The sequence below is a fragment of the Chenopodium quinoa genome, unplaced genomic scaffold (genome assembly GCF_001683475.1).
Source record: "Chenopodium quinoa cultivar QQ74 unplaced genomic scaffold, ASM168347v1, whole genome shotgun sequence".
Lineage (NCBI taxonomy): Eukaryota > Viridiplantae > Streptophyta > Magnoliopsida > Caryophyllales > Amaranthaceae > Chenopodium > Chenopodium quinoa.
The window spans coordinates 348,733-374,502 of NW_018743391.1; the positions used below are offsets into that span (position 1 = coordinate 348,733).

Sequence of the window (25,770 nt, forward strand, 5' to 3'; positions counted from 1 at the left end):
ATTGAATATTTTATGAGAGAAAAAAAACTAAACTGGACTGAAAATAATTAATATAATGAGAATAGGGCCTTCATCCCTGCATAGGCTACATTCGATGATTTTATCAGTTAGTCATTTCCATTTTCATAGAAGCTTCCCAAAAGGGGGGAAAGGTTAGATCATTCGTATGATTTTAGTTTTGGGAGCAAGGAACTTATTACGAATAAATAGATAATGTAAACATGATTTGAAATCATCTCCAAATCATCTCTTATGCGTCCACAACTTTTGCCCTTTTAATTTTACGTGTAATTTTTTTTTTTTTTTTATTGTGTTAAATGTGTATCACGTAGATTTTTTTACCAAATCCGCCTATAATGTGAGTGAGCTAAAAACTTACTATTACAACGACGTCAAAGATTTAAAATACGCATTTAGGTTCCATGCATTTTGACCCTAGATTGATTACAACAACCAAATAATAATATATGATACGAGTACCACGTATGGTGAAATAAGAAATTAAGAGCCTAAATCTCCTGATGACATTTTTATATAGGAAGAATTGGTGAGAAGATATAAACTTATAAAATTTCAATGGCGGTGCTAAGTAAATAAGTAATTCTTCATTGTGAATGAAGACACTCAATTTTTATAAACTACGTGATTTTGCGTTTATTTGTTGACTTTTCCTCGTAACAAAACAAAACCATGAAATTATTCTAGGAAGATTTGTACGACTACATAGTACAAGCAGCTAAGCAACTTAATCATGAATTAATATGAAATTAATTTTATAAACTCACACGCTAATCAAATACGACCTAAGAAACCTCACATGGTGATGCTTGCATAGTTGCATCATTCTCACCGATCACCATACTTTTTAATTTAGAAATAAGCTACGAGTAGATCAATAATAATTTAATTGCAATCCGTTGTATCTTTTGCATGATAGAATCTAAGAATAACTTTAACCATATGCTTGTACATTATGGCAAATCGGCAAACCTTGGTTGTACGAAGAAGATCCTTCAAATCCCATCTTATTTTTAAATTATGTACTATATAAAGTATTCCATTTACTTTTATGTTTTTCAACATATTAAGTTATAGTCTTTACTGTAGTATATACCGAATGAGTTCATAATCACCTCAAGGAAAAGGTATTTTCCGAGTTTACATTAAGTTCCTTTGATTATGTCTATGACAAAAACAAAATTAGTTATATTGTATCGGTAAATGTTAATTAGTCCAAGTTAAAGATTGAGAGTTCAACCACCAAGTTCAACTGCATTGTATATCGCGAAAGAAACAACCATTAATCAAGCAATCTTCCACATGAGCATATTGGATTTGTAACATCTTTTCGATTTACTCGAACGTTAATCGTTGCAATTCCAGTCGAGTACTATGCAGTAGGAATACATAACCTTATAAGGCATTAGTTTTCTTCTACATATCCACAACTGTGCTTGACAATGTCCTAGCATATGCTATCATGTCACCTAAGAGAGATGCCAGCAATTGTTTTCAGTATCTAGCAGACCAGCACCAGAGGTAATATATGAAGAAAACAATGGTTTTTATCAACCAAAAAAATTATTAAGACGTACCTAATCAACGAGCAATTTTATCTTCTCTTGCTTCAAGTGCTTCTACTTCCTCTGTTGATAAGTATATTAGGTGACTCGTACTTCGTAGCTTTGTCCGCCCGATCGGGCGGACATTGCCCGGTCTGACCGGGCGGAAGAAGAAGAGGTGCCTGGCAAATTCGTTGAAGAAGCTGCTCTCGCGCCCGACCGGGCGAGCCTTCGCCCGACCGGGCGAGCCTTCGCCCGATCGGGCAGACCTTGCCCGGTCTGACCGGGCGGTGGGGGTTGGATACGTTGAAGCATTCGTATGGAGTTTTCTTCTCGCGCCCGATCGGGCAGACCTTGCCCGGTCTGACCGGGCGGAGAAGGAAAAATACGGAACGCGGATTTTGCGGTTTTAGGTTATCTTATTTTATTATCTTTTTGCCCAAGTATCTTTTAATTAGGGATTAATATAAAACCTCCCTAATATCAGTATTAGGGTTAAGAGAGATAGAGTGAGAGCCGTTCTTGAGAAATACAAGAATCATCTTTGTAATCTTTGCAGTTTATAGTGAAATCATTCGATCTCGGTGCCCGTGGACGTAGCTATCACATCGATAGTGAACCACGTAAATTCTTGGTGTTGTTCTTATTGTTTGCATTGAATTTCTTTATTGTTTTCTTGTTTGTTTTCGACCTTTGCTTCCGCTGTCGCACAACAATTGGTATCAGAGCCAGGTTCAATCCTTGGAGAGTTTCTTGAAGATAACAATGGCAGGAGATTCAACAATAAGAATTGAGAAGTTTACCGGGAAAAATAGTTTCGGGCTATGGCAAATTAAGATGAAGGCTCTGTTAAAACAACAGCAGATATGGCGTCCGTTGGCTCCAAAGAGTACTACTTCGGAGTCAGGAGACGGACCGACTGACTCGCAGTTAGAAGTTATGGAAGAGAAGGCACACTCTACCATATTACTTAGTCTTGATGATCAAATCATCACGGAGGTTGCTGATCAGGAAACGGCAGCTGGATTGTGGCTGAAGCTGGAGTCATTGTATATGACTAAGTCGTTGACCAACAAATTATTACTGAAACAGCGGTTGTTTAGCCTCCGGATGCAGTCAGGTACTTCCTTACGGGAACATCTAGAAAAACTTAACTCTATTTTGCTTGATTTACGTAATTTAGATGTTAAAATTGATGATGAGGATGCTGCGTTGATTTTACTTGTATCTCTACCGTCTAGCTTTGAGAATTTTGTAGAGTCTTTTGTTGTTGGTAAGGATTCTATAACCTTAGAAGAAGTGAAGGCAGCACTTCATACTAGGGAACTCAGAATGAAAGCTACGAGTGATAATGGGGATAATGGTAGTGGGTTATTTGTTAAGTCCGGAAAGTCTAAAAAGAATAAGGGGTTTAACAAGGGGAACAATGCTGGGTCGGGTGCTGGAAACGGCAAGGATGGATCTAGTAAAACTACTACTAAAACATGTTATTACTGTAAAGAACCGGGTCACTTTAGGAATAATTGTCCGGTGAGGAAAAACAAGTCCCAGGCTGCTGTAGTTGAAGAGAAACCGAATGAGAGCTATAATTCAGAGGAAGATTTAGCATTAGTCAGTTCTGCTAGGTCTGATGATTTATCTGATAACTGGGTTCTAGATTCGGGGTGTTCGTTCCATATGTGTCCACGTCGAGATTGGTTTGATACATATGAACCTCGCAATGGGGGTATGGTTATAGTCGGTAACAATGCTCCATGTAAGGTCACAGGTATTGGTTCCATGAGGTTGAGGACTGTTGATGGGCGGAGGTTAACTTTGACTAATGTACGGCATGTTCCTGCTTTAGGAAAGAATCTGATTTCATTGGGTACCCTGGATGAATTGGGGTACAATGGTGTGTTTTCAGATGGGGAGTTGTGTATTTTCAGAGGTTCTGAGTTGGTACTTAAGGGTATCAAAAGGAACACCCTCTATGTTTTTGAGGGTGTTACACTGCCTAGTTCTGCGGTTTGCGCATCTGTATCTCACCAGGAGATGACTAAGATTTGGCACATGAGGCTTGGTCATATGGGGGAGAAGGGGATGCAGCTATTGTCCAAGAGGGGTCTTCTATCCGGGGTCAAGGTTGCCAACCTTGAATTTTGTGAGCATTGTGTGTTTGGTAAGAAACACAGGTCAATGTTCAGCAAGGGTGCTCACATTACTGATGCAGTGCTCGATTACATCCATTCAGATTGCTGGGGTCCATCTAGAGTTGAAGGTATGGGAGGTTACCACTATTTTGTGTCATTTGTTGATGACAAGTCCCGATACACATGGCTTAGGTTGCTTAAGTCAAAGGATGAGGCCTTCAAAGTTTTCAAGCAATGGAAAGCTTTGGTGGAAAATCGACAAGGAAGGAAGATCAAGAAGCTACGAACGGACAATGGGCTAGAGTTTTGCAAAGACGAGTTTAATCAGTTCTGTGCAGATGAGGGTATAGGTCGGCATCATACTGTCAGGAAGACACCACAGCAGAACGGTGTAGCAGAACGGGTTAATCAGACACTGCTAGAGAGAGTCCGATGCATGCTCTCTAATGCAGGGCTTGGGAGGAGGTACTGGAGTGAAGCTGTGTTAACAGCTTGTTATGTCATTAATAGGGGTCCTCATTCTGGAATTGATTCCAAGATTCCGTTTGAGATCTGGAGTGGTAAGTTGCCTAATTTTTCGAATTTGAAGATTTTTGGTTGTGTTGCTTATTATCATGTTATTGAGGGTAAGCTGGATCCACGAGCCAAGAAGGGGTGTTTTGTTGGGTACGGGGATGGTGTGAAGGGGTTTAGAATTTTTTCACCTTCGGAGGGTCGGGTCATTCTTAGTAGGGATGTTACTTTCGATGAAAACACCATGTATTCAATTAAAAATGCAGAGATTTCAGATTTGAGAAGGGAAGGAGACAATTTATTACAGACAGATGGGGTACTTGAGGTACATCAGTCTACCATTGCTGATTTACCTCGGGTACAATATATTGATGATGATGCTGATGTTCCAGTGCCGGGTACTCCTGAACCTGAGATTACTCCTACTCATTCTAACTCTGGGGATGAGGTGGAGCAATCTAATCAGGGGTCATCTAGTCAACCTGACACCATTCTTGAGATGCCTAAACGAGTTATCAAGAAGCCTGTTAGATTGATTGAAGAGATGGAGGGAAGAAATTGCTGTGTTGATGCGATGACAGGTTATGCATTGAGTGTAGCTGATGATGTAGAGTCATTTGAACCTGCCACATATAAACAAGCAATTAGTTGTAGTGAGTCTGCGCAATGGCTTGCCGCAATGGGTGAAGAGATGCAGTCTCTTTACAAGAACAGAGTGTGGGAACTGGTAAAAGTACCGGAAGGGAGGAAGCTTGTGGGTTGTAAATGGATTTACAAGAAGAAAGAAGGGTTGTCGGAAACTGAGCAAATACGTTTTAAGGCTAGGCTAGTTGCTAAGGGGTTCAGTCAGGTAGAAGGGGTTGATTTTGTTGAGATATTCTCACCTGTGGTTCGACATACTTCTATCCGTGTGTTATTGTCAATTGTAGCACATTTTGATCTTGAGCTGGAGCAGTTGGATGTTAAAACGGCTTTCCTTCATGGCAATTTGGAGGAGGAGATTCTGATGAAGCAGCCCGAAGGATTCGAAGTTCCTGGAAAGGAACACTATGCCTGCAGATTGCTAAAGTCATTGTATGGACTTAAGCAATCCCCCCGACAGTGGTACAAAAGGTTTGATTCTTTTATGGTTTCACAAGGTTTTGACAGGAATTCATATGATTGCTGTGTGTATCATAGTAAGCTGGATAATGGTTCCATGATTTATCTTTTGTTATATGTTGATGACATGTTGGTTGCCACAAAGAATAAATCTGATATTGCTAGATTAAAGGAGATGCTTAACTCGGAGTTTGACATGAAAGACTTGGGTGCAGCTAGGAAGATTTTGGGTATGGAGATCTACAGGGATCGGGCTAGAGGTAAGCTTTTCTTGACTCAGAAAAGCTACATTGAAAAGATTCTGTCTCGTTTTGGGATGGAAAAATCGAAGCCTATAAGTACGCCAACTACTGTTAGTTGTAAGTTGTCTTTGTCTATGTCACCTCAATCAGAGGAGGAGTTGTCTTATATGTCTAGAGTTCCATATGCAAACGCGGTTGGTTGTTTGATGTATGCTATGGTCTGTACTAGGCCGGATATTGCGCATGTTGTTAGTGTTGTAAGCAGGTTTATGGCTCGACCTGGGAGGGAACACTGGCAAGGGGTGAAAAGGATTTTTCGCTACCTGAGAGGGACAGCTGATATTGGTCTTGTGTACGGGAATGGTAGGGAATGCTTGGTCACTGGGTACAGTGATTCTGATTATGCAGCTGATGTGGATACCAGGAGGTCTGTGACTGGTTATGTGTTCACTTTGGGTGGTTCTGTGGTTAGTTGGAAGTCTACATTGCAGTCATCAGTTACGTTGTCAACTACTGAAGCTGAGTATATGGCTTTAACTTCTGCAGCTAAGGAGTCTATTTGGCTCAAAGGCCTAGTAGGTGAACTGGGTATTGCACAGGATTTTGCTACAGTATATTGTGATAGTCTAAGTGCGATTTGCTTAGCTAAAGATCAAGTACACCATGATCGGACGAAGCACATTGATGTCAGGTATCATTTCTTGCGTACTGACAAGAGGATTAAGGTGAAGAAGATTGGGACTGCTGACAACCCGGCTGATTTCTTCACTAAGCCTGTTCCGTTTAGCAAGTTTAAACATTGCTTAGACTTGTTAAATATTGATTACTACGTGATGTAGTAGGCCCTGAGGGGCGAAGTTGGGGAGCTCCTGGTGTAGGTGTGTTGGCCTTAAGGTGGAGCTTGCCCGGGGCTTGTGATGCAGGTGGAGCATTATGAGTTGTTATACTTGGAGACGAGTATGTGATGGGTCTTGGTTGAAGACTTATCGGGATGTATGGCTTATGCATGAGTCTTGCATCGGGTTTGGCTTGAGATGTTTTTCACTATGTCTTGATGGGGTCGTTTGCTGACTACGAGTTCTCGTCAAGGTGGAGATTGTTGATAAGTATATTAGGTGACTCGTACTTCGTAGCTTTGTCCGCCCGATCGGGCGGACATTGCCCGGTCTGACCGGGCGGAAGAAGAAGAGGTGCCTGGCAAATTCGTTGAAGAAGCTGCTCTCGCGCCCGACCGGGCGAGCCTTCGCCCGACCGGGCGAGCCTTCGCCCGATCGGGCAGACCTTGCCCGGTCTGACCGGGCGGTGGGGGTTGGATACGTTGAAGCATTCGTATGGAGTTTTCTTCTCGCGCCCGATCGGGCAGACCTTGCCCGGTCTGACCGGGCGGAGAAGGAAAAATACGGAACGCGGATTTTGCGGTTTTAGGTTATCTTATTTTATTATCTTTTTGCCCAAGTATCTTTTAATTAGGGATTAATATAAAACCTCCCTAATATCAGTATTAGGGTTAAGAGAGATAGAGTGAGAGCCGTTCTTGAGAAATACAAGAATCATCTTTGTAATCTTTGCAGTTTATAGTGAAATCATTCGATCTCGGTGCCCGTGGACGTAGCTATCACATCGATAGTGAACCACGTAAATTCTTGGTGTTGTTCTTATTGTTTGCATTGAATTTCTTTATTGTTTTCTTGTTTGTTTTCGACCTTTGCTTCCGCTGTCGCACAACATCCTCATTTGAGAGGATGTCAACAATTGCTTCATACACATCCCAATCTTTTCTTTTCCTGAAGTTTACAACCAATAAATTTCAAACTGTAATCGTTATTTTACTCTCAGAAATTGAATTCATTTTCAACCGCAACCAGTTTAAGTAATTAAAAATCCTGATACACAGCCGCTAAAGGTGTTACCAATGAGGCAATGAGCATACATGCAGCTTAACACAGAATAAGGAAATCACTACTTCCGTCCCATATCAATCTATACAATGAGAATTTGTAGTAAGGTGAAGGGGAGTGAAAAGAGGTTAAGGAATTACTTATAAATGAAAATGTATACAAGTCCATCCCAAAAATGAATACACATGATGCCAGAATTGTCAATGGAAATACTGCAGAGAAATAAGTCGCCATTGAGGGAACGTTTGGTTCGGAAAATAGAAACGGAGTGGAACGGAAACAAGTAAGAAGGGGGAAAGGAATAATTAAGCTATTACCTTTTCATTTGTTTGGTTTAACCATGGAAAGGGTATTTTTTAAGAGGAAAGTAAGAGTATTTGTCACCCCAAGTTTTTGAGAGGTAACAAATGAGGGGTAACCATTACCCTTAGGTAATGGTAATTGTCACCATGCCTTCAAACCAAACACACGGTAATGGTATCGGTTTAATCGAATCCGTTTCTAAACCAAAAAATACACTAACCAAACGCCCCCTGAGTATGTAACAGTTACCATGCACCAATAGGCTTCCATCCAGATCACAGTGCATTGAAGCCAACATCATGCATCTCAAGTTCTTTACCCCACAAGAAACCTATTTAAACTTCCCTAGTTGCAAAAAAAATCTATCTCTAGCTTTGACTACCATATCCTGTACATTTCAGCACACTGCATATCTCGAATAGATCAACTACATCAATTTGAGAATACACATGCGCCAGCAGGCAAAGCTGCCACATGTCAGCATTGTTAAGATTCGGCCTAATGAACAGAGCGAATTCTACAATTGCCTCACACCATATGTCAATAGAATGGTGTCAATTATTAACATACCATTTTAAGTCTAGATGTTAAAACTAATCAAGCACCAGACAAGTGACTGAATTAACATGCGACTCTTACGTACATATAGTTTAGGCCTATCATGCCAATATAGGGCAAACTCCAGTTTTAAAAAAGGAAATAAAAGATATGTATAGTAACAAAACAACAGAATTCCAATATCCTCCCAGAAAAGGGAAAGAAAATCTAAATCTAAACTCTTACCGAATGACACTTGATTTGCTGCCAAACAACTTAGCCAAATCTACTGCAGTAACGCCAGCTTTGCTGAAAAGGGACATGTCAATTATAATATTAAAGTTCACTACATTTGGACATGGACTAGGTATCTTGTTGATATTCATACATTAACATACCTAACAGGCATGTACTCAATTCCACGACGACCCTTCTTGCTTACTCTAATCTCCTTAGCCGATGTTACATTTTGGACTGCAATCTGCAAGCCATAATTGACACACACAGCAGGAAATGATATAATTTTCTTCTTTATTACAAGCATACGTATCACAAATAAATATGCTTAGAGATTTCAAACAATGTCAGCACCTCATAAAGTTGCTCCCTTATGGAAAAAGCAATAGCAGGCTGCAAAAAGAAACAATCAGTGATTCACGTTAAGGCATAGGGTCACTCAGAACATGATAACACACAAGCGAAAACAAGAAAATATACCAATACATGATATCTCACAAATTAGCAAGCTTTCAAACACCATTTAATAATTTTCATTATTTAATTCACTGATATCAGGTAAGAAGAGAGTCATAACTCATAAGCACATTGGATAGAGTCAATGAGTAAGAAGAATCGTCCCTCTCCAAGTGCCAAGTGGAAATTGAAGTGTGTTGGCTAGTCATCAAATGTTCAAAAAATTCATAATAGCAAGGTTTTACCTTGATTTGACTTTTCCAATTACCACTGCGTAATAAGGTCACATTACCAGTCTTCACATTTATTAGTAGTCTATTTGTAAAGAACCATCAAAGCCACTCTTCCAGTGTCACTTTCAAAGCAACCAAAAACAATTTCTGCTGTGATCTTATTTCCTAGTTTGTATTATTACTCACTTACCCTCCATCTTGACGTTTTTTAATTTGCTAGCGTTGCATGATATCAAAACAGCTAACGTAGAAATTTCAATGAGCAATATCAAGTTCGAGCATGGATGTAGAACAATCAAAGTGACAGCTCCACAATTCATGGGACCAATGCTTAGATGTAGAACATGTGGATAACTTAGTGAACAGTTTGAAATTGGCCATACTTCTTGCCCAGGAATTCTATATTTATGCTTAGCACCCAAGGGGCTTGTGCATGCATATCTGACATCTATCAGGTGAGCTTGATGTTCAAGCAAGATAGCTAACTAAGCTAAGATTTGAGCAAGATAAATGAATACTTCCTAGGGTTTCCTAATCTTGGCTAAATGGCAGGAGCAGAGACAGGAATTTTCCTGGAGGAAGATTCTCGGGCATTGCATTATCTGATGCATCAGCATGTAAGTTTCTTAGGAAACTGCAGATAGTCACGCCAGAGGAACTTCTTAAAATTTCTTTAAAAAAGGGATGTTAGTTATTTGCTTACTCCAACTTCAGGATCATCAATACCCATGTCAGCACAGAAGATCTTTGCAAAGTCTTCAGGATCACTCTCCATATTGTTCAAGTCCTGAAAATGACAATGTACCTTATTAATATGAGGTTCAATAACTAGCCATAAACTCTCATATAGAAAATATAATCTTACCCATAAAAACTGGTCTCTAATAAGAGTCTGATTTACTCGAAGATCTAGCTGCAAAAGGGTAACATACAATCACATCAACAACAAGAAGATTGGATGTTGCATCCAATTTTACAGAAACTACCACAAGAAAATCAATCATCAAACCTTGATGGGGACAATCTTCTCACCAACAATCATATCTTGGCCTTCATATGACCGAAATTCGGTCAGCTGTGACTGCAATAACCAAATGCCAGCAAGTAATAACAATATAGTTAAGTGCTTTTAGTTCAAAATTATAGTACACATTTCCCACATAATTTGCATTCTTCCAAGAAGCTGCGAGTCATTTTACAAGAGTGTTGAGGTTTTAGTCATACAGACTATACAAGTTTGAATAGGAAACACACATCTCCACAGGTAGTAGAAAAAAAGGAACATAATATTTCCATGGGGGCATAAAATAGAGCAAGGGTTGCTGTAGGTTAGCAACAGCTAGCAAAATTTTTTTTTTGTATCTATGAGCATGAAACTAGGTGATATTTATGTAGGGAAAATGGGCAATCCCTACTCAACAACATCCAGCACTTCCTTGAGTACAGCGTAAAGATAAGTTTTCAAGGGTTGCTTAGTCGTCACCCAGGAGCAGTGCACCACATTTCCAAGGTCTGGTGACAAATAAGCATGGGATTGGCACTACACCTCTTAGACCCCAAGTATGGTGATTATGCAAGGTTTGCTAGATCAACAGACAGTGATGGAGCACCGCATTAATCAAGTGTGGTGACAAATGAGCAATGGCTTTTAGGTTCTAAAAGAGCTCAAAGAAGAACTTTTGACCTAAAATCCAAATAGGATCTTGGCACATTAAAACCCTTACCAGAAAGTTAGTAAAGTTAGTGGAGGTGATGATGCGAAGAAAAATTAACAGTGTATCAGAGCCAAAGTAATTACACCTTAAGCGTTATAAATCATGATATGTAGAACAGAGTTGGCGTTATTATCTGGATCAACTACTTTCTTTAGCTTTGTTCTAATCAGTGCCTTCTCTGCCTCCACTTTTGAATAAGTTATGTTAAATAAGTTTGTTAACCTTCACTACGAACTTAGTCAACAGGAGTTGGAGGAAAGATTGACCCCACAAGGAGAAAAAACACATTTGTACCAATATATAAGAACAAACACGATGCACAAGATTGCTCAAACTACAAAGGTATAAAGCTTAAGTCGAGCCAAGAAATTGTGGGAGAGTGATAGATCGTTGATTAAGAAGTTTGAGTATTTGGAGAAACAGTTTGGATTTATGTCTGGGCGTTCAACCATTGATGCAGTTCATTTGATATGGATAATGATGGAATATTACACAGTGAAAAATAGGGATTGGCATATGATTTTCATTGATTTGGAGAAAGACTAGAAAGCTTATGACAAGGCGTCGAGAGAAGTGCTTTGGTGGGCAATAGCCAAGAAAGGTACTTCTAAAATCTATATCAACTTAATAAATGTTAGGAACTGTGGTAGAGTAACAAAGGATTCTCCAACTACTCTACTACGATTTAATTCCATCACGAGCCAGCATTATATCCTTTTCTCTTTGCAACTATTTGGATGAAGTAGCAAAGTTTGTCCATCAATTTTTCTAGAGGTAAATGTCTGTTGAAATCTCACAGTTTTAAATTGAGTTGGTGTTAAACATAGTACATGAAACGGCAATTTAACACAGCAAGGGAATCAAGGTGAATAGGTACTAACTTCGGACAGTAAGAGTTGTCCAACAGCAAGTTTTTGAAGTACTTTGGAGCGATTTTATTGTAGAATGGAGATATTGAACAAGATGTGAACCAAAGGATTTAATCCAAGTGGAGATCTGTAATAGAAATATTGTGACAAAAGCATACCCCTAGTGTAAAAGGGGAAATTCTACAGGAGACTATTAGAACAACGCTATACGGATCTGATTACAGGAAGGACAAAGATGAGAGTAGCGGAGATGGGGATGTTGAGATGGATCTGTGGTAACATCATAAGGGATAGAACTAGATATGATGATATTAAAAGAAATGTTGGAATTGCGGGCATTTAAAGCAAAATAAGTAAGAATTGATTACATTGGTTTAGGGATGTGAAACGAAGAAATGAATATCAAAAAAAGTTCTGGTAAGGTAGCAGAATGTTGGGATCATGAGAGTCTTAGAAGAGTTCTAGAAGGACTAAGATGAATTGGTTATAAGGAACTAATACTGATATGAAGAAATTGAATTAGAGGAGTGTATAGCAATTGAAAGAAGGGAATAGAAGGAGAGGATCATGGTTGAGGATCACTTGTTCACGTAGACAACCCCATCATTGGGATTAAAATTTTGATGTTGTTCTTAATATTTACCAAATCTCATGTGATTTTCCTTCACTGCAGCACACATAAATGCAACATATATGAACTTTAAGCAAAAGTATAGCGGGCAAGTACAATAGGATGTCAACACTAATAAAAAAAAGGGCTTGATCCCCCTAGTTTAGTCACTTACCATCAGATAAACTAGCATCAATTAGAACTTTAGAAGTAAGCAGGACTACATTTACCAAGGTTTTAAACAAAAGATATAGCCCCTCCATCCAGATTTATGTTCACATAGCTCCATACCCTCTAATTCCATTTTTGCTAACAGGTATATCTTAAATTCCAGCTGGTACAGTGGTGCTTACCTTCATCAACTCAGCATCCTAGACATTAGAAAAGTGAGCAAGGAAAAAGGTTTAATCCTAATTGGAATCCAGGTGCATAGATTGTCTGGCACCAAACCATGTTGATCCACGCCAGCCATAGAATAAAGTACATCAATTTTTTATCAGTCTTAATAGGCACATCTTAGAGAATAGACAGATACAGAGATATATACAATATTTTTGCTTGACACTTTTTCTGCTTATAACATCCCAAAATGTATAGTCAAACGCAATAAGTTGACTTTTTAGTACTAAACTCTTCACCTCCGGCAGTTTGATTCTGATAGTTTTTAAGCAACTTTCACTCTCATGGCCTAAAAGTTGCATCCTTAGTAACCCTGCTTCTATTTGTCTGGATATTATATTATTATCCCAGCAGAGTTGCTTTACTGCTACGTTGAACCACCACTAGCAAATTTTACCCTATCCCTTACTTAGCAATGCCACCCACTCACTAAGTTCACAGCCTTGGCAAGAAAACTGACAACTTTCATTGCTTCTTAAAGAGTGAAATATTTAAGTCCTCCCTATGTTTATCACAAAAGTGGTTATAACTTATGATATCCTTAATCATGCCCTTAATATGCTTCGTATTATGACACAAGACACTTCATAATTGTTTCATAGAGAAAAAAAAAGTAGAAAATGAAAAGAGGAATGATTACAAAAAAGGCCCCAAGGAATACATTAAGAGGTGAGGAATAGACAAAAGTGATTTGTAATATAGCACGATGCGTCATCTTATTAGTTCATGTTTAAGTTCTCTTTTGATAACAAAAAGAAAGAGAAAGAGAATTTTAAAAGGGTGCATGCATTTAGTAAACCTCCACTCACTTGAATTGACTGAGCAATCTGAGTTATAAATCCAGTTGGGAGCTTCAAGTCCTTTACGGTCTTTTTTGCAAACACTGCCACTTCTGAATCAGGATCTGCAAGTCAAATCAGCAAGTGGATGTGAACAGTACTTTGGAAAACACTTCCAGCATTAAAAACAGAGAAGTCTAGCAATAAAAATAACAATAACAAGAATATTGTCAAAATAATCTTAAGAAAATTTTGATTTTTACCACCTTCAAATAACGACTTTGTCGAATTTACCACCTCCAAAAAAAAAACATTTACTTTACCACCTCATAAAAAAATTTAACATCAGTTTTACCACCAATCACCTCCAACTAACGGATTCCGTCCAAAAATCCGTTAGTGGGGCCTACCTTGCACACGTGTCGCCATATTATTGGGTAAGTTTTAAAAAAAATAAAAACAAAAAAAATTTAAAAATCCCCATCAAGCAACCGGTGGTTGCTGCCACCGTCGGGACCCCCACCGCCGGACCGGCTACGACCAGCCCCACCACCTAACTGTTACGACCAGCCCCCACCACCTAATCGCTACCACGTCGGGACCCACAGCCACCGCACCGATTTCGACCTCAAAACCCTAGCCACCACCTAACAGCTACGACCAACCCCACCACCTAACCACTACCATCGCACCGCACACCATAGCCGTGCCAATTTCTACCCCTTTCCACCAATTTCCGACCTCAAAACCCTAGCCACCACCTAACAGCTACGACCAACCCCACCACCATCCAAACCCAGACCAGAAACCACCGCCACCCAGACGCGAAACCACCGCGACCCGAAACCACCACCACCCAGACGCGAAACCACCGCAATCCACCCCAGCCAACCTAACCCCAGACCAGAAACCACGCCACCAGACGCAAAACCATCGCCACCCGAAACCACCACCACCTAGACGCGAAACCCACACGAAATTCCGACCAACCGTGGTAGTTGATTTCGTTGCTGGTTGGTTGACATGGAAGATCGGGGAAGATGAAGAAGAAACGTCAAAAATGTGGGCCCTACTAACGGATTCATGGACGAAATTCGGTAGTTGGTAAAATCAAATTTTTGGATATTTTGGTGGTGGTAAAGTAAATCTTTTTTTTTTGGTGGAAAATTCAATTAAGTGGTTATTTGAAGGTGGTAAAAATCAAAATAAAGCTACAAATGTAATACCCCGTATTTTGAGATTTCACTAATTATTTCAATATTTTAGGTAATTATTTATACTAGTTAATTATTTTACCTAAGGGTATTTTTAAATTTACTTTTAAAAAGATACTTTGGCGCAAATGTAATAATTTTAAAGTATCAATTTTCGGATTTTCATTTATAATTTTCAGGTTTTGATTAAATATTGCTCCATATCATTATTTTAGGATTATTATTTATTAAAAAAATTATTTAGTCTGGTTGGTTAGGCCTTGTTTAATAGTTTTAATCTAACTTTCTTTAATATTCATCCTTCAAACTTATAATTACATCATTGACTGCCAAACCTTAGAAACCCTAAAATCCTAAAACCAAGCTTACAAACTTAGTCATGAAATCCTAATTAATTAGGAATCTAAGAATCTATAAAACCTCAAACAAATTTCTTTTTAAAATCCTAATATTATCCCAAGCCTACCATCTAAACTATAAATATCCCCTCCAAACATCTCATAATCTTCACACAAAATTCAGTTGTAGAAGGTCTGATTAGCTATGGTTTGATATAGGTTAACCTTTCTAAAGCCTGATTAATACTTTAATTAATTAAAATGAATTTATATATCGAGAGTTTGTATGTAATTAGTGACGTTATCATTTTCGCTTACTCACATTCCATTTTGTTTTGGCTTCTCCCTACTCATCGTTATGATGAGTAAGTAGGGGATGATTACTCGACATGATCTAATTGCTTTATCGGAGACAAAAGGCGAAATTTCCCTAGCCTAGATTTTATGTTTACAAAATCTAGGATGAGTACTCTTTTGGATATGTTTTGGAATATTATCATTATTATTAATAAATAAAAGTTAAGTTATTTTTTTCTTCCACTAAGAGTCTTGAATTTCGGAAAGCCTTACGTAACCACGTGGCCGTAATACCTGAAATTTCTCTCTTAAGCATATTTATAATTATTATTCTAACTTTTAAAGAGAGGAATTTAGGGGGTTATAAGTTTACAACAGATGTTCACATCCTGGATCTAAATCCAACAACGAAACAATCTAGCACAATCAAGAATCTGATTCCATAAAAGGATCAAAGAACAAACTTTCATTGGTTCCTTCTGCTGTCCCACCATGTTTAACAGAAATTATACCAAGTTCTATACGGAGGTGGACAGATTGTCTACACAGATTAACAGATGAAGATTGCAACTCTGCCAATGTAATCAAATCAAAGAAAATACTTGACAGTCTCCTGTAATTCGAAGCTGAGACTACAAAATGTATAACAAAAAGAAAAATTAAAGGAAAAAATGAAAATCTAGTAAACCTTAGCCTTTGATTAAGTCGATTATCATGCTCTAAACCTGCCTATTTCATCTCTTATAGACAAATGGAGAAACATCAACAGCACATATCAGGGACACAAAAGGTTTCTGTTTGGCAGCAATAAGAAGGGACGGAAATAAGATATAAGACATTTAACAAACAGCTTGAACACTAGAGGGTAACCACTCCACTCAACCATCAATGAAACCCAATGGTAAGTTCCACTAGCGAAACAAATCAACAAGTAATAACAAAGATGCACTTTTCAAATTCACATAAACACGTGCTTTAACATCATCATCATCAATTAATAGTCAAAAGAGACAATCACTTTATCACTCACAAAATTTGACATTATTATCTTAACTCTTCGCAGAGATCAAGGGTAATATTAGTGTGTGTTTGTCTTCTCCTGCACATAGTAACAACTTCAACTCTTGGACCCCAAAAATTTAGCACAGAAAAAGAAGAGTTGAATTCCCAACAAACTTTTAGGAGTGTAACTGGAAAAAACTAAGAGACTGTATCCTTTCTATGGAAATACTCTTAACTTGGGGCCTCTATATCCCAGAGGCTTGGTGCTTGGTGCTTGATGCTATATCTCCTAAATTATCGTCATTAAACAGAAATATTTGTAGGGAAATGTTATAACCAGTAGAAGGCTCCTTTTTATATACAAACTATTTCCAGACTTTGAACTCAACTCATGTCCTTTTTTGCTGAGTTTTGAAGATCACACAATACTGGATTTGATTCAAGTAACCTGGTATAAGGACCAACACTAGGAGACAAAATTAATTAAAGAAGCGCTAGGTAGTGTGGCAACATAGGCTTGAATACTGATCTCTTGAGCAGTAAAGGACAAACAATATTAATATTAGGTTATTTTTGTAGTTTTGCTAAGGGTAGTAGTATAGCAGTAGTAGGAAGGAAATTTGTATTGAGAAAATTCACTATTAAAAGTTAGGTAAATATAAAACATAAGCATTCACCTTCCAGCCTGCGTTCCCACAGATAATTTAACTAAAGAAGAGAAGGAAAGGATCTAGCTACCTATAAATCTCCATATAAGAATTCTATGGCTGTCATCTCATGGTCAGAAAATGGAAGAAAAGAAGCAGTAGAAATAAGATGACAAGAGGGTCTAAGGATCTCCTAGATCTATTCAGCCATTAGTGGCTCATGATCACATACAATAAACCATACTAGAGAAACAGATTTCAGCAAAAGACATAGTGAATGTGCCCTTTCCTCCCTCGAGAATAATGCTTTCTTCATAATTATGTACTAGAACAATCGCATAACCTAATATCTTTAGTAGGAACCTGGCAAAGTAGAAATTCAAATGCACGAAATTATCACCCCTATGCTACCATAACAACTATGTAAAAGATCATTTATTAGACTAACTGATCTGCTTCAAAATAAACATACATAGTTTAGTACTTTAGTGATATAAGTAGCAGTTGATTTAAATCATAGTGATAAAAGCTAAAACTTTTCAGACATTCAGGGTTTAATCAGTTTTTGACTACTCCTAATAATGAGTGTAATCTTGAATCACTCTTTAGTAGCCATGTTTGTTATAATACTACTGCAAATGCTTCAAATATACTAAGATCTCCAAGAATCCAATCTTCATATATGAGCCAGGTATAAACATTGGCTGAGTTTACTCTTCAGTCCTCAATTTTTCTTGGAATAGCAAAAGTCACTAAATATGATCCTCATATCACTAACAACATAATACATTCTTTACCTAAAAGTTATGTGTATAACATCACCAAAGGAACATTCTTTACCTAAAAGTTATGTGGAGCATAAGCATTAGTCACCAGAATATTAATAGTACATCCATTTAAACCCCTTCAAAGAAACAAACCAAGCCTCCTTAGATATGGTCATATGGACTTTAAACATAATGTAATTCCAATAAGCCGCCTCACTCAAATCCACATAATTTCTGGTCTAAATAGCACTATTGGAAACTCGCATTCAATTATCTCCTATAAGATCATTGCTGCAAATCATTGTTTCTTCAACAAAGGAAATGATATCCCAACACTTCAGTGTTATTAACCATTCTTTTTCAAAATTACCATCAAAATAAACCTACTCATCAAAGATCACTACCTAGCGTACCACTTAATACCTATTCTCTCCTTTTCCATTTAACCATCAAAAGACTGTATTTTTCTCACATGGCAATAAGAGCATGGGTATCCTTACTATCTCCTACAGCTTACTCTCTATAGCACGAGATTTAAAGTCTTGTCATCCTCACCAAAAAAAAGAGGCTCATACTAGTAGCATTAATACCTTTCTAATTGCTTTCCTTGTCTTCTACATGTGGCTTGCTGTACAAAAACCCTTGATCACAGCAATAACCCAACTCTTAATCATACCTTAGTCATTTACACCCAACTGTCTCAAGTTTACTTATACAGTTCACCCAAACCGCGAAACTATAACCCTTTTCCCGTCGTCTACTTGCCTAAAAGCCACCAACGGCCTTCATATTTTTCCAATTGACAACAACAACAACAACAACCACCACCACCACCACACCCCCAACCCCCCCACCCCCCAAAAAAAAAAAGAAAAAAAAAAAAACATTGTTAAATTGACAATCAAATTGAAAATATGGGAATTTCTTACAACATCAAATCAATGACAAAAATAAGTAATTGGTACAGAATTATACAAAGGGGCAACAATAATTTGATTAAAACAAGAAAATTAAAGAAGAAGAATAACCTGAAGGGTTCCAGGTAAAGGCATCTTTATATCGCTGACCATCAATTTCAATGTCCAATCGAATTGGAACTAAATTTTCTGCAGTTGGCCTGTAATCATTGAACAAAAGGGTCACAAAAACATCAAATTTTAGTTCCAGAAGCACAATCAAATTATCAAAGAAAATTATAATTTATTTTCAACAAAGAAAATTAAAAAAAGTATAATTATAAGGGTAAAATTGAAAGGGAATAATTGAGGGTTTACATTCTGAATTTAACTGGGTGGCGGTATGCTGGTGCTAGTTGGGACTTCATGCTTCTTCTCGCAACTTTGTTTGCTGATGATTTTGGCGCTTTTTCTTTTTTTTTTTTTTTTTTGATGTTTTTCTTTTGGATCCAAAAAAAAAGTATTTTGAGGAAGTGGTTTAAGGGGTTAAGAGAAAAGGGTCCTTAACTCTGGGGGTGTCCATTCGGACTTTGGATTGGACTGAAGCCTAGTCCAATCCAATCCGAAATATATTTGGACTCTTATTTTATAGTCCAAATCCAAATCCAAAGTTTTTAAAATCCAATTCGATCCAATCCAAATTAAAATTTCATAGTCCGAATCCAGTCCGATCCAATCCAAATTAAAATGATTTAGGGTTTCTAGTATATAGTAATGAGGGGATTTGGCAGATTTGGGCTATTGGGTTTGGTCTTACTAATGTTATATGGGTTGAAGTTTATTATGATTATTATTATTATTTTAATTATTTTTTTATATATTAATATATATATATATATATATATATATTCGGACTATTTGGACTTGATTGGACTTTTTGGACTTAAAAAATTTAAGTCCAAATCCAATCCGAAAATCCGAATTTCAAAATTTTTGAGTCCAAATCCAATCCAAATTTAAAAAAGTCCAATCCAAATAGCTTACTTGGACTGGATTGGATTGGATTTCGGACTGGAGTCCGAATAATAGACACCCCTACTTAACTCCTAACAATAAATAATTTTTTAATTTTTTTTGGAGAAATGATTCTTTATGAAAAATATTTTTCAAGGGAAAACGTAAATCTAATATATATATATATATAGAGAGAGAGAGAGAGGGGAGAGTTTTTTTCTTGAGGTTTAAGCGTAGGATTTAATTTTCTTAGCGCACCATGTAGGATTATAAATTTAAGTTATAGTCATTTAAAAAAGATATTATTAATTTTATTTTGAATTAATTAAATCAAATGTCATGCAAGCAAAATTGTAGAATCATATTTTTTAAGTTTAAATTAATTAAATATAAAATATTATCTTTTGAAATTAGGAATTTTATATAAATATGTAACAAATTTTAGCACATAAATACAAAAAAATATATATTTTTTTAAAAAAATTCAAACAAACCATGCATCACACGGGCTTCATCTAGTGTAATTAGTTTCTTGTGGGTAGAGTTGTTGTCCTTGTTGATATATCTTGTGTTGGCATTCAATGTCATAACAAACTTAGCTTTATTACCAAGAAAAATAGTGTTAAGTAATTGGTGTGTTAGAATAGTAAATAGGTGGTACGAATTTTCATTGTTTGATGTTATGATTGCATTGTTTAGCGAAACTTTGATTTAACTTTTACAACATAGAAGCTTGGCCAAATACTATCAAAACGATTAAAGCAACATCCGTGATAGCAATAACTAATTCGTGATGAGGATTAACTCCATTAGTAACCAACATGAACCTTAAAGACTATGCATCAGTCTCAATTTCAATCTTTGATATTACCAAGTTCCTTGGCAATTGACAAACCTTCATTATTTATAGCACATTTTATCATCTTATATTAATCAATAATTAACACCAAATCAATCTTTAACACCGAGGATGAGAGTGGGAATTTAATGAGTAAGAACTCAATCAGTGATCAAGTGTAAGTAGAACTCGTTGGCTCTATTGTAGATATCCCATGTCTCTGAAATCAATAATCAAATGCACCCTATGCTCATACCCACGTACTACCTTTATTTTCTAGTCCAATCCAAAGATTTATGGTAAACTACACATGCCATATAAGAAGATAAAAAAAAAAAAAAAAAAAAAAAAAAAAAAAAAAAAAGGTATGAAATACCCTAGGTTTTACTTTTGCAGGTTTAAGTAGTACAAAAGAGCTAACATTGATCACCTAAATTAAGCATCCACGAAGGAAATGATCAACCCCCCTACATGTACTTGTCAGAAGGTCATGATATTTATATCCCCCTTTCCCCGAACTTGTTAGCAGGTCATGATATTTGTATTTATATCTCCCCGGTTATTTAATTACTTATGTAAGGGTGGTTAAGAGAGTAAAGCTTAACAACTAACCCCCACCCCCCACCCCCCCAATAATTGTAATCGGGTTTTCTACCTTGTCAAAGTATAAGAAATTAAATAACTACTAACATGTACTGAATAAGTATTATATAATTCAAATATTCATAATATAAATCTATTATATGTGTTCGTATTTTCATATGTCACTATATCTGGCCCAAAAGTAAACATTTCCTTAAACTCCCTCTAAACAAAAAAAGAAATTTCACTGGTGAAGACCAATTATTACCTACACTAAACAAAACGTCCCTTACATATTCTTTCTATTTAATATTCTTATTGTTTTCTTCATAATACTAATATGAATGCATATATATTGGACCATAACTTCCAAACAAGCAAGCCTTATACTATCATTTGCAGCAAAGTCACAACTATAGAATAGATGTAAAGATTTAAAATGTTTGAACTAGGCTTTACTTTGGCAGCTGAGTTTGGTGAAAATTTATACTGATTCTTTCAATCTCGTAAGTATATATTACAAGAGGAAACATTTAAGAACATCCAACTTACTTGGACGATTGAGGAAATTTTGCAACAAAGGATGACCTTTTCATTTATGTAATACGTAGTATTAGCAAAGTTTAAAGGATAGTTTGTAATTGTTTTATTTTGTTTATTAGTTTTCTTGATGTTAAAAAATAAAAATAATAATAAAAAAAGATTTGTATATCTTAATAAAAAGGAAAATTTGTTAAAATAATCCCAATTTTGACCGGTTCGCTCAAATTAATCCCAACTTTGGATTATTTTTAAATAATCCCAACTTCAAGGAGTATTCGCTCGAAATGAACCAAAATACTTGTAACCGGTTAAGCAGGTAATTTTTTTTATTTATGTGACACTTGTCACCCTGTGAGTGGATGAAAATAAAAAAAAAACTAAATAAATAAAAATAATAATCATAAAAAAACCAAAAAAAATTAAAAAAAAATACCAGAAAAATTAAAAATAAAAATAAAATAGAATTTTTTTTTTGTTAAAAATATGGAGTACTAGAAAAATAAAAATAAAAATAAAAAAAAAAAGAAAAAGAAAAAGAATTCCCAAACCACCAGCCCCCCACCCCTCACCCCCGCCGGTTTCCTCCTCCCCTTGTCAGTGCCGGCCACCCTCACCCACCTTCCACCTCTACCCATTATCCCCAACCAAAAGCCCTACCCCTACTCCCACACTCAGCCCCACCCCGACTCCTACACTCAGACCCATCTCGACTCCTACCTCAAACCACCCCCCAAAACCAGCCCCTTCCTCGAAATTACCCCTTCCCCCGTTTTCCGACACCCCTAACCCTAATTTCGCACCCATAAACCCGTTAAACCCAAAAAATCCAAAACCCTAAAAAATGGGTTTTCTAGGTTACCGGGTTTTTCGGTGGGGAATTAAAATTGGGGGGCCAGAAAAAAAAAAGGGAAGGGGCAATTCCGAGCAGGGGGTCGATTTTTTGGGGGTGGTTTGGGGTGGGGATGAGGGTAGGAGTCAGTGGGATTCATGTTAAGGGTGGCAGTCGTGGTGGGATACAGGTAAGGATGGAATCGGGCAGGGTGGAGGGAGTGTGAGTAGAGTTCGCCGGCTGATAGGGGCGGCAGAAACTCCAAACAGGGCTAGCCGCCGGCAGGGGGAAGGGAAGGGAGGTTGCTGGTGGGTAAGGGGGAGTTGGGTTTTTTTATTTTATTTTATAAAATAATTTAAATTTTATAGTTTTTTTTTCTATTTTTTTTATTTTTCTGGTTTTTTATTTTCTGTTTTTTTTTTTAATAATTCTGGATTATTTTTATTTTTTTGGTTTTTTTATTTTTTATTTTAATTTTTTCAAGTATTTTTATTAATTTTTTCTAGTTTTTTTTTTTATTTTTCAGTTTTTTTTATATTTTTTTCAGCGAATCAGGGACTAACACTTGTCCCTTAACCTGGTATAATAGGTTACATGACCGGTTAGGTCCATTTTGAGCGAATACCCCCTAAAGTTGGGATTATTTAAAAATAATCTAAAGTTGGGATTATTTTGAGCGAACCGGCCAAAGTTGGGATTATTTTTAACAATTTATCCTAATAAAAAAGGGGGAAATTCTCTTTAGTGAACGTCAATTTTATAAAATTTTGTTAGTTGAGACGATTAATACAAGAGGGGGGTGAATTGTATAGAGTTCCTAATGACTACTTTTTGCGGATAAATAAACAATGCACATAGGAACTTGCTAAAACACACAGATTTTACGAGGAAACCTTCCAGGGCCCAACTGGAAGTAAAACCTCGACCCTACCTTAGGGATTTCAAACAAAAATCACTTCACTATAATAGGGCAAACACCAAGTTACAACCTATTAGACACGGACCTTTATTTCACAAGTTCCTCACTGGACTTGCTACTTGATAGGACCCTATCCTACCCAATTTAAGCACCACACTTAAATTCACACGTACCACCAAAGCACTACCCGTACTGCCAAAGTACTAAAACACATGTACCACCTAAGTACAAGACTCACAACTTCACCTAGAAGTCAACACAAAACTGTATATAAATCAAACTATAAATTCACCCAAATAACCCAACCAATACAAATATATGACACCTAGTATGATAGGTAAGCAATGCACGAAATCCGAAACTAATATGACAAGTTAGAAGCTTGGTAAACTTACTCAATTATAGCACTGTGATTTCTCCACGCATAAAGTCACAAAAACCTAAAACCATTTTGCTCTCTACTATTTATACAAGTAACACTCGTATAGAAAGTAGGTTTTCTAAAAAATAAATAAGTTAACTTAACTTATCTTTAAACACGGTTTTATGTAAATCAAGTAGGATGAAATCTTTTCCGAAAATAAGATTAAAAAGATATTTATTAAGGAGACTTATCTTTTTAACAAACCGATTTTAAAGAAAATAATCTTTTTAGAAAATCTTTTCCTAAAATCTATATTTTATTATTTTCCATATTTATTTTATTTACCAAGTAAAATTATTATGTTTCTAATAAATTTCGTGCACTAACCTACTTAACATATTAACAATAAAATTTATAAGATAAAAACCTTAGCTAAATATTATTGTTGCGCCGCACTTCGATCAGGTAGATTACTTGGGCTCCAAGCATATTAAGTTCCACCAAAGAACTTAAACATGCTTTTCTTCAATTTCCTGTTAGGGAACGTTCCTGTTAGGGAACTTAGTTCTTGTTAGAGAACTCTTCCTCTGATTTGTTTAACTTCTTCAATAAAGATCTTCTTCATGCCTTCTTAGTTTCAGATGGTTCTTCAATCACCAAGATCAATCTTCACCTATACTAATCACACACTAGAGAATCTTTATTAGTTGAGTTTGCTTTTAGTTCAAGTTTCTCAACATCAAAACCATTATGCTTCAACAATTTCCCCCTTTTTGATGATGACAAACTTAAGCAAACTCTAAAACAAGTTAAACAAAATAGAAGGTCGTATTTTTGATTTTTTTTTTTTGATTTATTGACAAAAAGTAAACACTCACAGAAACAAAACAAAAAATAAAATAAAACAATAAAAGCAAAAATAAGCAAAAATAAACAAAACAGAAATAAGCTAAACTACTACTGCATCATATCAGAGAAATTTCTGATACTTTCTTAACTAGAACCCAGAACAACTTTAGCCTCCAAGTTTGCTTCTTCTTTTCCCCCTTTTGGCATTATCAAAAAGTCCTGTTTTTCAAGTTATTAAGCATCTAGCCACAGCCCCACAAGCAATTCATCGAGTGTTGAAAACTGAAGGCAGCGCTGCTAAGTTACCTTAAGCAAGTTCTACTTTTCTGCATAAGTGTTCAGTACATACATAAACACACAAGTATAAGCAAAGTTCCAACTAGTCATTAAAAACCAAAAGATATATCATCCAGTTGAACAATTTAAGAAAATTTACAACCAAAATTAATTGTTCAAACACTAAAACAGAAATTAAAGTTGTTCATGACTGAAATAGAGAAAATAGGTTAGGCTGAATATAGATTGAAAAGGAATAAGATAGGATAGGTTTCAAGAAACTCCAGAACTTTCTTGTAGTCCTCCTTTGTCTGTAGTGCAGAAGCTTTCAGATTCTCTTCAAGACTCTTGAGTTTCACAAGGACTCCTCCTTTTGTTCCTGTAGAGCCTTGTTCAGTTCTTGCTGAAACTTCTTTTGCTCTTGAAGTTCCTTGTCTTGTTTTAGCATCAGCTTCTTGAGTTCTTTTAACTCCTTCCCCTACTCCTGCACCAGCTTTTCCAGGGTTAGCATCTGAAGTTTTCTAGCAGAATCCTTCATTCAACTCTTTCCATCATGTCCACCAATTCTGCAACTTGCCCATTGAGGATACTTTCCTCAACATCCAACTCCAGAGGCTGTTCTATGCTTGTTTGAGGAACTGAACTGGTAGAAATCCTCCTGCTCTTCCTTATAGGCTACTCAGACACCTCATTTTCCTTTCTTTTCCCTGTCACTTTTTCTTTCTTTTTCTCTCCCTTCTCTATGTTTTGAATTTTTCCTTTCACTACCTCCAAACTCAGTCCAGCTAGAGTTTCCTCATTGATCACAT

At 36.7% G+C, this 25,770-nt stretch overlaps 1 protein-coding gene across 2 annotated transcripts; it reads right to left on the minus strand.

The window, feature by feature from the left end:
- Positions 1-1,126: 1,126 nt before the first annotated feature.
- Positions 1,127-19,362, minus strand: LOC110738619 (chromatin structure-remodeling complex protein BSH-like). Of its 2 annotated transcripts, XM_021919011.1 has the most exons (13): positions 19,126-19,362; positions 18,880-18,968; positions 13,617-13,711; positions 12,762-12,779; positions 10,224-10,295; positions 10,080-10,127; positions 9,918-10,001; positions 8,880-8,918; positions 8,687-8,769; positions 8,535-8,597; positions 7,280-7,334; positions 1,596-1,644; positions 1,127-1,487 (listed from the first exon to the last, which is right to left on the minus strand). In XM_021919011.1, the coding sequence occupies exons 1-12, from the start codon at positions 19,173-19,175 to the stop codon at positions 1,600-1,602; spliced, it is 741 nt and encodes a 246-aa protein (XP_021774703.1). In that variant the 5' UTR covers positions 19,176-19,362; the 3' UTR covers positions 1,127-1,487; positions 1,596-1,599. The 2 variants fall into 2 exon arrangements, with proteins under 2 accessions (XP_021774703.1, XP_021774704.1); XM_021919012.1 differs by lacking the exon at positions 12,762-12,779 and having other exon boundaries at positions 19,126-19,359.
- Positions 19,363-25,770: the final 6,408 nt, after the last annotated feature.